Source organism: Salvelinus fontinalis, chromosome 27 (genome assembly GCF_029448725.1).
Source record: "Salvelinus fontinalis isolate EN_2023a chromosome 27, ASM2944872v1, whole genome shotgun sequence".
Lineage (NCBI taxonomy): Eukaryota > Metazoa > Chordata > Actinopteri > Salmoniformes > Salmonidae > Salvelinus > Salvelinus fontinalis.
In genome coordinates this window covers 26,131,932-26,147,523 of record NC_074691.1, presented here as the reverse complement: position 1 = coordinate 26,147,523, position 15,592 = coordinate 26,131,932, and the positions used below count along the sequence as shown (strand labels likewise).

General features: G+C 49.1%; 1 protein-coding gene across 5 annotated transcripts in view; it reads right to left on the bottom strand.

Moving 5' to 3' along the window:
• Positions 1-15,592, bottom strand: part of LOC129825357 (ena/VASP-like protein) — a 302,481-nt gene that overhangs the window by 205,568 nt on the left and 81,321 nt on the right. For 2 of the 5 annotated variants that reach the window (XM_055885398.1, XM_055885399.1), the window contains exon 1: positions 6,194-7,130. The exons of 1 other annotated variant lie outside the window; for it this stretch is intronic. In XM_055885398.1, the coding sequence (XP_055741373.1) occupies positions 6,194-6,303 (110 nt within the window). In that variant the 5' untranslated portion in view covers positions 6,304-7,130. Of the gene's footprint in view, positions 1-6,193; positions 7,131-15,592 lie in introns of those variants that run through there. 2 more of the 5 variants (XM_055885400.1, XM_055885402.1) reach the window with 2 other exon arrangements.

The window sequence follows — 15,592 nt, the reverse complement described above, 5'->3', positions numbered from 1 at the left end:
TTGCTTCACCCGAGTCACCCTTCGAGAGGGGTTCTATTGACGCCTGGGGGTCCACTTCCTACAATCCACACATCCGGGCATCCCTCCTTCTGGCGTCCCTCCCACCTCTCCGGCTTCCTACTCCCTTATGGTTCCCTCGGTTCCCCACGTCTCTGGACATACTGGTCCATAGTTGGAGGAGCATCAGGAACTCCCTCCCGATAAGGACCGGCACAGGCAGGTTCAGGACGACTCCCACTGGCCCTGTGTGTTTGTGGTCTGTAGGTGGAGGAGAGTGGTAGGGTAGTCCTTGGTCTCATCGTGTATACACATGATGGCCTCGGTGTCAGTCAGGTTCGGGGACTGGGCGAAGTCAGGTCGGATCAGGGTCACCATACTCCCGGAGTCCACAAGTGCCATGGTGTCCTTTCCGTTGGCTCTTACCGGGGTGACAGGGGAAGGACCACTTTCATCAGACCAGCATGCCATCAGCAAGCCGCAGGGACGCCCGGTGGCCACCTCACTGGCAGAGGCCGAAGGCATTGGGACATTGTGGATTGGACAGTTCCAGGCGATGTGTCCCAGCTCGCCACACTCGTAGCACTTCCTGCTGTCCAGGTTTAGGAAAAGGCATCATCTCGAGGAGCTGGCTGTTGGTGTCCCCCCGTCCTTGGCCGGGCTCCTGGCGTGGTCCTCCGCCCTTTTCCGCTCCTTTGGGCGAGTGGAGTGTTCAGCCTTCCGTGGTTGCCACCTGTTGACCTTCCACCAGTTCCACCAGCTGATCTGCGCTATGAGGGTTAGCTTGGCTTGCTAACAGTTTAGCTTCGAACGGGGGAGAGCCTAGAAATGTATCTATGACCCCTTTCTCGATGGGCGTGAGCGTCAGTGGTTCAACAGTTAGCCAGCTCTTGGCCAGCCTAATTAGATCATGCATTTGCGATCGGAGGGGGCGCTGTGGCATCATACGCCCAATCATGGAATCTTTGTGCTCTGCTAATCAGGGTGTAACCCTTCCCGGCACAGGATTTCCTTTTTCAGCCCCTCGCAATGCGTCGCCTGGCCAACCGTCAGATCCTGATAGGTCTTCTGTGCAGCGCCTGACAGGAAGGGTTCTAGCAGGCTGGCCCATTGCTCATGGGGCCATTTCTCCCTAGCCGCCGTCCTCTCGAAGGCTTGGGAGGTAAGCCTTGATGTCGTCAGCCTCTGTCCGCTTCAGTATAAACCTAGTGGGTTTGGGGTGAGAGACTGCTGCGCCTGCTACCATGCCGGTCTGGGCGGATGTCAGCTGGCTGAGTTCAGCTCACAGGAGAGCAGTCTGCTGACACTGTTCCTCCAGCAGCTCCTGATGCATAGCCTGCTGGGCTTTGTTCACCTCCACCAGCTGCTTCACCAATGCTTCCATTGTGCTCTGTGTCTGTTTGGTTATTAAACTTGGTTTGGGTTGCCCGCATTCTCCACCACATGTAGCAGGTTCAAGGGGGTGGGGTTTCCAAGTTCACCAAGTTGAATAACCAAACATGCACACGAAGGACAACTAGAATACAAATAGGGAATTTATTAGCGAGATTTGCACACTGTGGGAAAGGGGGAATTCACCAACCATTTCACAGTCCATAATCCGCTCTCATTGTCCATTCCGTTCTCCAGGGGTAATCCTAAAACTCAGGTCCTCAGCCAATCCGGTTCGGTACACAGTGGGGGTAATCAGACAGTCCAGGTCACAACGGGTAATCACACAGATAATTCTCTCTCTTTTCACACTCTCCATAAGACAGGTTTCCCTCTCAGTCCTCTTCCTGTTTGTGCAGCCCGCTTCGTCTTTTATCCCCAAGCACTCCATGGCTTATTGATCCACAGGCTTGCCTTGTTGGGGCAGGAAGTCCATATAAGGCCTGGGGGTGGAGCCAGTGGGCTGCAAGATATCTCCCTTTAATCACCACTCCCCTCATCTCTCCCTGCCGTCTGCCACAATATGTACATAGCCCTCCTGGGCTGGTTGTTTTGAAAGCTGCTTACTGGAGGAAAACTCAGTCTGTTAAAGCTGATCTAGTCATCAGTTAGAGAGGAGAAATCTGACCAGCAACTTGGATGGAGACAGGAATGGACGGAGGGATGGCAGATGAGGGATGGACGGAGGGATGGATGAAACAGTTACACATAAATGTTTCTGATTAAAAACTACAGACCTGTAGCGCTCCCCTCGGCCATCATGAAAACCTTTGAGCTCCTGGTCCTGTCCCATCTCAAAACCACCACCCACGCCCTCCTTGACACCATGAAGTTTGCCTACAGAGCCAATAGTTCTGTGGACGACGCCGTCAACATGGACCTTCACTATATCCTCCAACACCTCGAAAACCCAAGGACAAAAGTACTAAAAAGAACCCAAGGACGTGCTATCTGTGCCAGATGGAGAAACTCCAACTCTCTTGGACAATTCAAGTTTGGTTCTACACGTCCATCATTGAGTCCATCCTCACCTCTTCTATCACTGTCTGGTTTGGGTCTGCATCTGCCTGCTACAAGGGCAAACTGCAGCTCCTCCAGGACAAGGAAGCGTGCAGGTAAGACGATTGCTAAAACTGCCCACCCTGGACACCCTGGACACCCTGCCCACCCTGGACACCCGGCCCACCCTGGATAACCTTCCCACCCTGGACACCCTGGACACCCTTCCCACCCTGGACACCCTTCCCACCCTGGACACCCTGCCCACCCTGGACACCCTGCCCACCCTGGACACCCTTCCCACCCTGGACACCCTGCCCACCCTGGATACCCTTCCCACCCTGCCCACCCTGGACACCCTTCCCACCCTGGACACCCTGCCCACCCTGGACACCCTGGACACCCTTCCCACCCTGGACACCCTGCCCACCCTGGACACCCTGCCCACCCTGGACACCCTGCCCACCCTGGACACCCTTCCCACCCTGGACACCCTTCCCACCCTGGACACCCTTCCCACCCTGCCCACCCTGGACACCCTGCCCACCCTGGACACCCTTCCCACCCTGGACACCCTGCCCACCCTGCCCACCCTGGACACCTTTCCCACCCTGGACACCCTGCCCACCCTGGACACCCTTCCCACCCTGGACACCTTTCCCACCCTGGACACCCTGCCCACCCTGGACACCCTTCCCACCCTGGACACCCTTCCCACCCTGGACACCCTTCCCACCCTGGACACCCTGCCCACCCTGGACACCCTGCCCACCCTGGACACCCTGGACACCCTGCCCACCCTGGACACCCTGCCCACCCTGGACACCCTGCCCACCCTTCCCACCCTGGACACCCTGCCCACCCTGGACACCCTTCCCACCCTGGACACCCTTCCCACCCTGCCCACCCTGGACACCCTGCCCACCCTGGACACCCTTCCCACCCTGGACACCCTTCCCACCCTGGACACCCTGCCCACCCTGGACACCCTTCCCACCCTGGACACCTTTCCCACCCTGGACACCCTGCCCACCCTGGACACCCTTCCCACCCTGGACACCTTTCCCACCCTGCCCACCCTGGACACCCTTCCCACCCTGGACACCCTTCCCACCCTGCCCACCCTGGACACCCTGGACACCCTGCCCACCCTGGACACCCTTCCCACCCTGGACACCCTTCCCACCCTGGACACCCTGCCCACCCTGGACACCCTGCCCACCCTGGACACCCTGCCCACCCTGGACACCCTGCCCACCCTGGACACCTTTCCCACCCCTCCCACCCTTCCCACCCTGGACACCCTGCCCACCCTGGACACCCTGCCCACCCTGGACACCCTTCCCACCCTGGACACCTTTCCCAGCCTGGACACCCTTCCCACCCTGGACACCTTTCCCAGCCTGGACACCCTTCCCAGCCTGGACACCCTTCCCACCCTGGACACCTTTCCCACCCTGGACACCCTTCCCACCCTGGACACCCTTCCCACCCTGGACACCCTTCCCACCCTAGACACCCTGCCCACCCTGGACACCCTTCCCAGCCTGGACACCCTGCCCACCCTGGACACCTTTCCCACCCTGGACACCCCATCTATTAAAGACTGCGCTTTGGTAGATGGTTTAGGTGAATCATGACCAAAACCACCTGAACAGTTTCTTCCCCCATGCTGTGGCCCTAACCGCCCATCAGGCTCACAAGGATTAAGTGACTTTGCATTGGGCCATTTACTGCACCTTATCATCAATGACCTTTACCGCACTAATCTGCACACCTCCGCACAACACTGTATATACAGTAGGTTCCATGGCAGCATCCCTCCCTCTGCTTATATATATATCCCCTCTGTAAATTGAATATTCCCACTGTAATCAGCCTATAATCCAGAGTTTTAAATTTGATGTTTACTGTACCGACATTGTATGTTCGGTACAAATGTAGGATATTAATTTGGTCACTCTTTTGTTGCTGAGAATGCTCCTGCACAGCATTAAATGCAAATTTGTAGTCTATTTTTTAAAAGTATTTTCAAGTTTTTCATTTCCACTTTGAAATGTCAGACTTCATTTGCCCAAATGAAAAATGTATCAACCCCTACAAAAATATCCATTCATTATCATCCACAGATTAATTCACATTTCCTGTTGCTGAATAATTACTGTCCTGCTGTAGCAAACTGTCTCAAAGTAAGTTCCTACATCTGTATGATGCCTATGTGGACTTGTGTCTGTATTCTGTTTGTCTATTGTCAGTTACGGATTGCACCTTCGCACTGAAGCAGATTATGGGTCTGTGTAGATATACTTGGTGAATTAAGGGGATTCTGATACAACAGCCAAACATAATCATGTTCGATAACAAAGATGGTGCTGAAGACAAAAGACACTTTACAGAATATCTAAACGTGTGTTTCTGAGCACTCTGCAACCATGACGACAGCGGCCATATCAGGGAAGGATGCTCCAAGGCACCATAGGAGCTGCGAGCGTTTACGAGGAGTGGAGGGAAGAAGGAAGAGAAGAAGAGGTGGAGCGGCGGGCAGAGAGAAGCGAGAAAAGAGAGGGCAGGCAGAAAGAACAAACAGTCACAGTCGCTGCCAGCCACAACACACACACACACACACACACACACACACACACACACACACACACACACACACACACACACACACACACACACACACACACACACACACACACACACACACACACACACACACACACACACACACACACATACACACACACACACGGCCACCGCAGCAGCCCTCAGAGACAAACAAAACACAACACCACTGTCATCACCCCAGCAGTCTTGGCAAGCTTCTTTACGAGCCATCAACGCCTCCCCCTCTCTTTCCTTCTCTCTTCTCCTCCTCTTGTTCCTTCTCTCTTCTCCTCCTCTTGTTCCTTCTCTCTTCTCCTCCCCTCTTTCCTTCTCTCTTCTCCTCCTCTCTTTCCTTCTCTCTTCTCCTCTCTTCTCCTCCTCTCCTTCCTTCTCTCTTCTTTCCTCTCTCCTCCTCTCTTTCCTTCTCTCTTCTTTCCTCTCTCCTCCTCCTCTCTTTCCTTCTCTCTTCTTTCCTCTCTCCTCCTCCTCTCTTTCCTTCTCTCTTCTTTCCTCTCTCCTCCTCCTCTCTTTCCTTCTCTCTTCTTTCCTCTCTTCTCTTCCTCTCTCCTCTGCTCCTCCTTCCTCATCCCCCTATCAGGACGTTGACCGCCCAGCTAACACATTACCATTCTACCCCTGCCCCTCTGCAATGACAACTATTCACAGCTGGCTCATATGTAGAAACACAATGTATAGACACAGACATGGCTGTCTATTCCATAGGATAGAGATTTACATTAATTCTGTACATTGCAATTGTATCTGTACATCAATCTGCAATCCAATCAAAGCCCCTGCTCTCTAATAGACACAGGGATGTACTACTGGTAGCAGGGAACACAACACATCTCTACTAGATAGGGAATATGATAATGAATGATGTCATTTGAGATGCAGACCTAGTAGACACAGGGCTTCTTTTTCAGCTCAAGACCCAAATGACAAATTGACCATCCTCCAACAAACCAAATGAAGAAGAAATAGTGTGTGATCATTGATGCATTCTCATAACTAGAGACACCTCTCAAATGCCCAGGGACCACTTTGGGTCCTGACCCATTGTTTAAGAGAGCCTGCATTCGAGTATTACAGCTAGCAGAGCTTCACAGTAACCAACCCAGTGGTACCCAGTACATTGTAGAGTACAGTAACCTACCTGACTTTAAATTCCTGCGCTGTGACCTGGACCTGGGCTCCAGCAGGCACAGCCTCAGTACAGTAGATCTGAGGGAAGTAGAACCGGTGAGACTGCACGTTTATATCCATGGTGCTTGGCAGCTACCGCACATCAGACGCACAGCACAACCCTGCTACAGGAACGATGGAAGGATTTCTCTCCTTTCTCTGTGTCTCTTTTCTTTCTTCTTTCCTTATCCCTGATCTGTCCGTTCCAGGCTGTGGCGTTCCAGGCTGTGGCGTTCCAGTCTGTGGAGTAAGTTAACGAGAGAGTTCTAAGGTTAACGATGGCATCCCAGTCACCGTCTCTCTGGGGTCGTCGTGGATTCACAGTCACAGTGCGATACAACCAGACATCCCCCTCTCCTCTCTTCACGCAGAGTCACTCGATCACTTCTGCTGGCTCCTCACAGACACACTAACCTTTTTCCCTAGTAGCAACACAGCCGTACAAGGAGCGGAAAGGGCATACATGAATAAATACAAATAAAAGAACAAAGACACTTCCAATGAGAACTCCATGAGAGAGAAAAAGACCGCAAATAAAAAATGTCTAATTTTCTGGGTCCTTTTTCACCAATGCATCCTCTTCCACAGCAGGGATATTTTAGAAAAAGGAGAGAATATAAAAGAGAAAGAGAGAGAAAAAGCGAATAAATTAACAATGCTAAAGCAGCCCTCAGTCGAGTCTGAGAGCATTGAATGAGAGATGAGAGACCTTTTTTTGATGTTCGAGTGGAGAGAGAGCAAGAGAGAGAAAGAGAGAGAGAAAGAGGGAGCTAGAGAGAGAGAGAGAGAGAGAGAGAGAGAGAGAAAGTGGTAAAGCGAGAGAGAGCGCAGTAGTGTAATAGAGAGAGAGAGATTCTCGGTGCTGTGAGGCGTTGCCCTCACACTGCCTCTCTCCTCTGTGTGTCTCACTGGATTACCGCCCTCCCCTCCCCCTCCATCCCCCTCTCCCCCTCTCCCCTCCCAGCTGTGATATGAGCGGTGGGCCGCCAGCCCCCGAGGCTGCTGGTCCTCTCCTCCCTCCCTCTCATCCCTCTCCTCTCCTCTTCCAGGGCTCTGATTGGCAGAGCCAGGGATCCGTAAGCCTGCGCGGAACGAGTGAAGAGGAGCGACGGACGTTAATTCATCTGATTGCTCCCATCTTTCTCGCACCTGATTCAAGGTGGCATGCCAGGGTAGGGTGGTGCTACATTACGGCTCTGTCTCTCACACACACACACACACACACACACACACACACACACACACACACACACACACACACACACACACACACACACACACACACACACACACACACACACACACACACACACACACACACACACACACACACACTGTTACGTTCCCCAGTTTCTGTGTTCTGTTTTGTATTTTAGTGTGTGTGTTTTAGGAGATGGCTTCCTGAAGTACTCCCCAACCAGCTGATTGGTCGACCCCAGACTAATTGGTGATTGGAGCTGACCCCGCCCCCTCGTCAAGAGGCAGCTGACACTAATCACCATTGCCACCTGAAGATAAAAGCCAGTGTTCTGGCCCAGGAGTTTTGGAGAGAGAGGAGAGAGAGGAGAGAGAGGAGAGAGAGGAGAGAGAGGAGAGAGAGGAGAGAGAGGAGAGAGAGGAGATGAGAGGAGAGAGAGGAGATGAGAGGAGAGAGAGGAGATGAGAGGAGATGAGAGGAGATGAGAGGAGATGAGAGGAGATGAGATTTGGAGTAGAGATTTGGAGATTGAGAGAGAAAAATTAGATTGTGATATAGTGTGGGTTGTGTATCAGAAAGTGTGGTATGTACTGTTGTTGTTGGTAGCAGTTTTTCTATGTCCTGTGTTTGAGTGTTTGTGAAATCATTAATAATTACTCTGTTTCATTTGTTCCCAGGGGGGAAGGAGAAGGCACTTTGGGAGTGCTTAGGCAAGAGGCCCGCGGGCATACATATACCCGTAGTATATTTACTGTCTAGGCACACTAGGTAAGACCTGGGCGGACCACCCCCTGTATTTTGGTTAGGGCACCAGGCGGTGTTAAGTTAGGTAAGTTAAGTGGGTAGGCAGGTTAGATAGGAGAGGGGGAACTTTGATATTTACTTTCTTTGCTTTGGTTCCGTCCAGCCCCTTTTCCCCATATTACCGTGTAAGAAAATAAATTTGAGTAAACGGTAAATTCTGCTTTTGTGTCATCCTTACTCGCACCTACAGTCCATACCTCTTGCACTTCAGAGAGTTGAGTTGTAGCAGGGAGTTGCGTTCCCTCTTCTCAGAGGCGTGCGTAACACACACACACACACACACACACACACAGTGCATACATAGAGAAGTACACACAGGTGGGTAAATGGAGATACCAATGCATCTCTGGTTTAAATAAATATCAGAGGGATTGTTATTTGAACAGATATGAAAGTACTGAGAATACACGATGGAACCTCCCATTGCCACATTACCACCACAAATACATATGTAGGATCTTAACTTGAGCCAGTTTTCTACAGCAATAAAATAATCCTGCAGCAACAGGAAATTATAATTATTATTAATGGATATTTTTGTAGGGGTTGATTTTTTTATTTTATTTAACGAGGCAAATCAGTTAAGAACACATTCCTATTTACAATGGTGGCCTAGGAACAGTGGGTTAACTGCCTTGTTCAGGGGTAGAACAATTGATTTTTACCTTGTACGCTTGGGGATTTGATCTTGCAACCTTTCGGTTACTAGTCCAACGCTCTAACCACTAGGCCACCTGCCGCCCCAATGATACATTTTCAATTAGCGCAAATCTGAAGTGGAAATTACAAACTTTAAAAGCCTTTTTAAAACTCAAATACACTACTAGTTTGCATTTCCTGCTGTGCAATAAAAGAGTGATCAAATTAAGATCCTACATCTATACAGAACACCCTGCATTTTTCTAAGACACACACCAATTATATTATTTTACTGCATACTACTATTAAAAACATGTTTTCAGTTAGTGTGATTGAAAGAAGAATCTACATCAAAACCTGCAGTAAAAGCACTGATCAATTCTATAAATAAGTGTCCAGATTACTGTAGAGGTTAGATACAGTGCCCTCTGTAAAACACCCACACAGAGACAGTACAGTAGTCACTCCCTAGCTAGCTAATGAGGTGTAAGTACACTGTAAAGGTTAGATACAGTGCCCTCTTTACAACACCCACACAGAGACAGTACAGTAGTCACTCCCTAGCTAGCTAATGAGGTGTAAGTACAGTGTAGAGGTTAGATTATATACAGTGCCCTCTGTAATTATTGGGACAGTGAAGCATTGTTTCTTATTTTGGCTCTATACTCCAAACGTTTGGATTTGAAATCAAACAATGACTATATGGTTAAATTGTAGACTGTCAGCTTTAATTTGAGGGTATTTTTATCCATATCGGGTGAACCGTTCAGAAATCACACCACTTTTCGTACATAGTCCCCACATTTTAGGGGAACAAAAGTATTGGGACAAATTCAATTATAAATGTATTAAGGGAGTACAAAGTTGACTACATCAAGCATGTGACTATACAAATTTGTTGGACTCACTGTACATGATATTAGTGGAGATCTCCATGATCTCATCTGATGCTGTAATATCAGACCACCACACTACACCCCTCTGATACTGTATGTCAGGCTTAGATGGGTGGCCGCCTCCCTTCTTTAAAAATAAACGGGGGAGACATATAATTACTTCAACCTATAGATTCTCATCTCTTTCTACCGTATTCAAGTAGTAGAGTAGCACTCCTCTTCTTAGAATCATATCTGTCCTGGACCATTTGATTCTTATTGATGATTAATGAATCACATCTGTCCTGGACCATTTTGGAATCACATCTGTCCTGGACCATTTTTGAATCACATCTGCCCTGGATTATTGTGATCTAACCAGGAATGTTTCTGACCACTAGAAGCAGTTACTTCACCAGTATATTGTGATTCATAAAAACATATACATAGATGTAGTATATTAAGCTCAGACACTGGTGCTCTTTTAGAATGGAACCATTGGCTACTAGTCGTTTAGTGTGTGATGAGGGACTGAGTCTGATGTTGTGTGTGTGATAAGGGACTGACTTTGTTGTTGTGTGTGATGAGGGACTGACTCTGTTATTATGTGCGATGAGGGACTGAGTCTGTTGTTGTGTGTGATGAGGGACTGAGTCTGATGTTGTGTGTGATGAGGTACTGAGTCTGATGTTGTGTGTGATGAGGTACTGAGTCTGTTGTGTGTGATGAGGTACTGAGTCTGTTGTTGTGTGTGATGAGGGACTGACTCTGTTGCTATGTGCGATGAGGGACTGAGTCTGTTGCTGTGTGTGATAAGGGACTAACTCTGTTGCTGTGTGTGATAAGGGACTAACTCTGTTGCTGTGTGTGATAAGGGACTAACTCTGTTGCTGTGTGTGATGAGGGACTGAGTCTGTTGTTGAGTGTGATGAGGAACTGAGTCTGTTGTTGTGTGTGATGAGGGACTGAGTCTGTTGCTATGTGCGATGAGGGACTGAGTCTGTTGTTGAGTGTGATGAGGAACTGAGTCTGTTGTTGTGTGTGATGAGGAACTGAGTCTGTTGTTGTGTGCGATGAGGAACTGAGTCTGTTGTTGTGTGTGATGAGGAACTGAGTCTGTTGTTGTGTGTGATGAGGGACTGAGTCTGTTGCTATGTGTGATGAGGGACTGAGTCTGTTGCTATGTGCGATGAAGGACTGAGTCTGTTGTTGTGTGTGATGAGGGACTGAGTCTGTTGTTGTGTGTGTGATAAGGGACTGACTTTGTTGTTGTGTGTGATGAGGGACTGACTCTGTTGCTATGTGCGATGAGGGACTGAGTCTGTTGCTGAGTGTGATGAGGAACTGAGTCTGTTGTTGTGTTTGATAAGGGACTAACTCTGTTGTTGTGTTTGATGAGGAACTGAGTCTGTTGTTGTGTGTGATGAGGAACTGAGTCTGATGTTGTGTGTGTGATAAGGGACTGACTTTGTTGTTGTGTGTGATGAGGGACTGAGTCTGATGTTGTGTGTGTGATAAGGGACTGACTTTGTTGTTGTGTGTGATGAGGGACTGACTCTGTTGCTATGTGCGATGAGGGACTGAGTCTGTTGTTGAGTGTGATGAGGAACTGAGTCTGTTGTTGTGTGTGATAAGGGACTAACTCTGTTGTTGTGTGTGATGAGGAACTGAGTCTGTTGTTGAGTGTGATGAGGAACTGAGTCTGTTGTTGTGTGTGATGAGGAACTGAGTCTGTTGTTGTGTGTGATGAGGAACTGAGTCTGTTGTTGTGTGTGATGAGGGACTGAGTCTGTTGCTATGTGCGATGAGGGACTGAGTCTGTTGCTATGTGCGATGAGGGACTGAGTCTGTTGTTGTGTGTGATAAGGGACTGACTTTGTTGTTGTGTGTGATGAGGGACTGACTCTGTTATTATGTGCGATGAGGGACTGAGTCTGTTGTTGTGTGTGATGAGGGACTGAGTCTGATGTTGTGTGTGATGAGGTACTGAGTCTGATGTTGTGTGTGATGAGGTACTGAGTCTGTCGTTGTGTGTGATGAGGTACTGAGTCTGATGTTGTGTGTGATGAGGGACTGACTCTGTTGCTATGTGCGATGAGGGACTGAGTCTGTTGCTGTGTGTGATAAGGGACTAACTCTGTTGCTGTGTGTGATAAGGGACTAACTCTGTTGCTGTGTGTGATGAGGGACTGAGTCTGTTGTTGAGTGTGATGAGGAACTGAGTCTGTTGTTGTGTGTGATGAGGGACTGAGTCTGTTGCTGTGTGTGATGAGGGACTGAGTCTGTTGCTATGTGCGATGAGGGACTGAGTCTGTTGTTGAGTGTGATGAGGAACTGAGTCTGTTGTTGTGTGTGATGAGGAACTGAGTCTGTTGTTGTGTGTGATGAGGAACTGAGTCTGTTGTTGTGTGTGATGAGGGACTGAGTCTGTTGCTATGTGTGATGAGGGACTGAGTCTGTTGCTATGTGCGATGAAGGACTGAGTCTGTTGTTGTGTGTGATGAGGGACTGAGTCTGTTGTTGTGTGTGTGATAAGGGACTGACTTTGTTGTTGTGTGTGATGAGGGACTGACTCTGTTGCTATGTGCGATGAGGGACTGAGTCTGTTGTTGAGTGTGATGAGGAACTGAGTCTGTAGTTGTGTTTGATAAGGGACTAACTCTGTTGTTGTGTTTGATGAGGAACTGAGTCTGTTGTTGTGTGTGATGAGGAACTGAGTCTGATGTTGTGTGTGTGATAAGGGACTGACTTTGTTGTTGTGTGTGATGAGGGACTGAGTCTGATGTTGTGTGTGTGATAAGGGACTGACTTTGTTGTTGTGTGTGATGAGGGACTGACTCTGTTGCTATGTGCGATGAGGGACTGAGTCTGTTGTTGAGTGTGATGAGGAACTGAGTCTGTTGTTGTGTGTGATAAGGGACTAACTCTGTTGTTGTGTGTGATGAGGAACTGAGTCTGTTGTTGAGTGTGATGAGGAACTGAGTCTGTTGTTGTGTGTGATGAGGAACTGAGTCTGTTGTTGTGTGTGATGAGGAACTGAGTCTGTTGTTGTGTGTGATGAGGGACTGAGTCTGTTGCTATGTGTGATGAGGGACTGAGTCTGTTGCTGTGTGTGATGAGGGACTGAGTCTGTTGTTGTGTGTGATGAGGGACTGAGTCTGTTGTTGTGTGTGATGAGGTACTGAGTCTGTTGTTGTGTGTGATGAGGTACTGAGTCTGATGTTGTGTGTGATGAGGGACTGACTCTGTTGCTATGTGCGATGAGGGACTGAGTCTGTTGTTGTGTGTGTGATGAGGTACTGAGTATGTTGTTGTGTGTGAAGAGGTACTGAGTCTGTTGTTGTGTGTGATGAGGTACTGAGTCTGATGTTGTGTGTGATGAGGGACTGAGTCTGTTGTTGTGTGTGACGAGGGACCGACTCTGTTGTTGTGTGTGACGAGGGACCGAGTCTGTTGTTGTGTGTGACGAGGGACCAACTCTGTTGTTGTGTGTGACGAGGGACCGAGTCTGTTGTTGTGTGTGACGAGGGACCGAGTCTGTTGTTGAGTGTGACGAGGGACCGAGTCTGTTGTTGAGTGTGACGAGGTACTGAGTCTGTTGTTGTGTGTGATGAGGTACTGGCTCTGTTTCTGTGTGTGATGAGGGACTGAGTCTGTTGTTGTGTGTGACGAGGGACTGAGTCTGTTGTTGTGTGTGACGAGGGACTGACTCTGTTGCTGTGTGTGATGAGGGACTGAGTCTGTTGTTGAGTGTGACGAGGGACTGAGTCTGTTGTTGAGTGTGATAAGGGACTAACTCTGTTGCTGTGTGTGATAAGGGACTAACTCTGTTGCTGTGTGTGATGAGGGACTGAGTCTGTTGTTGTGTGTGATAAGGGACTAACTCTGTTGCTGTGTGTGATAAGGGACTAACTCTGTTGCTGTGTGTGATGAGGGACTGAGTCTGTTGTTGAGTGTGATGAGGAACTGAGTCTGTTGTTGTGTGTGATGAGGGACTGAGTCTGTTGCTATGTGCGATGAGGGACTGAGTCTGTTGTTGAGTGTGATGAGGGACTGAGTCTGTTGTTGTGTGTGATGAGGGACTGAGTCTGTTGCTATGTGCGATGAGGGACTGAGTCTGTTGTTGTGTGTGATGAGGGACTGAGTCTGTTGTTGTGTGTGATGAGGGACTGAGTCTGTTGTTGTGTGTGATGAGGTACTGAGTCTGATGTTGTGTGTGATGAGGGACTGACTCTGTTGCTATGTGCGATGAGGGACTGAGTCTGTTGTTGTGTGTGTGATGAGGTACTGAGTATGTTGTTGTGTGTGAAGAGGTACTGAGTCTGTTGTTGTGTGTGATGAGGTACTGAGTCTGATGTTGTGTGTGATGAGGGACTGAGTCTGTTGTTGTGTGTGACGAGGGACCGACTCTGTTGTTGTGTGTGACGAGGGACCGAGTCTGTTGTTGTGTGTGACGAGGGACCAACTCTGTTGTTGTGTGTGACGAGGGACCGAGTCTGTTGTTGTGTGTGACGAGGGACCGAGTCTGTTGTTGAGTGTGATGAGGGACCGAGTCTGTTGTTGAGTGTGACGAGGGACTGAGTCTGTTGTTGTGTGTGATGAGGTACTGGCTCTGTTTCTGTGTGTGATGAGGGACTGAGTCTGTTGTTGTGTGTGACGAGGGACTGAGTCTGTTGTTGTGTGTGACGAGGGACTGACTCTGTTGCTGTGTGTGATGAGGGACTGAGTCTGTTGTTGAGTGTGACGAGGGACTGAGTCTGTTGTTGAGTGTGATAAGGGACTAACTCTGCTGCTGTGTGTGATAAGGGACTACCTCTGTTGCTGTGTGTGATGAGGGACTGAGTCTGTTGTTGTGTGTGATAAGGGACTAACTCTGTTGCTGTGTGTGATAAGGGACTAACTCTGTTGCTGTGTGTGATGAGGGACTGAGTCTGTTGTTGAGTGTGATGAGGAACTGAGTCTGTTGTTGTGTGTGATGAGGGACTGAGTCTGTTGCTATGTGCGATGAGGGACTGAGTCTGTTGTTGAGTGTGATGAGGGACTGAGTCTGTTGTTGTGTGTGATAAGGGACTAACTCTGTTGCTGTGTGTGATAAGGGACTAACTCTGTTGCTGTGTGTGATGAGGGACTGAGTCTGTTGTTGTGTGTGATGAGGGACTGAGTCTGTTGTTGTGTGTGTGATAAGGGACTGACTTTGTTGTTGTGTGTGATAAGGGACTGACTCTGTTGCTATGTGCGATGAGGGACTGAGTCTGTTGTTGAGTGTGATGAGGAACTGAGTCTGTTGTTGTGTTTGATAAGGGACTAACTCTGTTGTTGTGTTTGATGAGGAACTGAGTCTGTTGTTGTGTGTGATGAGCAACTGAGTCTGATGTTGTGTGTGTGATAAGGGACTGACTTTGTTGTTGTGTGTGATGAGGGACTGAGTCTGATGTTGTGTGTGTGATAAGGGACTGACTTTGTTGTTGTGTGTGATGAGGGACTGACTCTGTTGCTATGTGCGATGAGGGACTGAGTCTGTTGTTGAGTGTGATGAGGAACTGAGTCTGTTGTTGTGTGTGATGAGGAACTGAGTCTGTTGTTGTGTGTGATGAGGAACTGAGTCTGTTGTTGTGTGTGATGAGGGACTGAGTCTGTTGTTGTGTGTGACGAGGGACTGAGTCTGTTGTTGTGTGTGATGAGGTAGTGAGTCTGTTGTTGTGTGTGATGAGGTACTGAGTCTGATGTTGTGTGTGATGAGGGACTGACTCTGTTGCTATGTGCGATGAGGGACTGAGTCTGTTGTTGTGTGTGTGATGAGGTACTGAGTATGTTGTTGTGTGTGAAGAGGTACTGAGTCTGTTGTTGTGTGTGA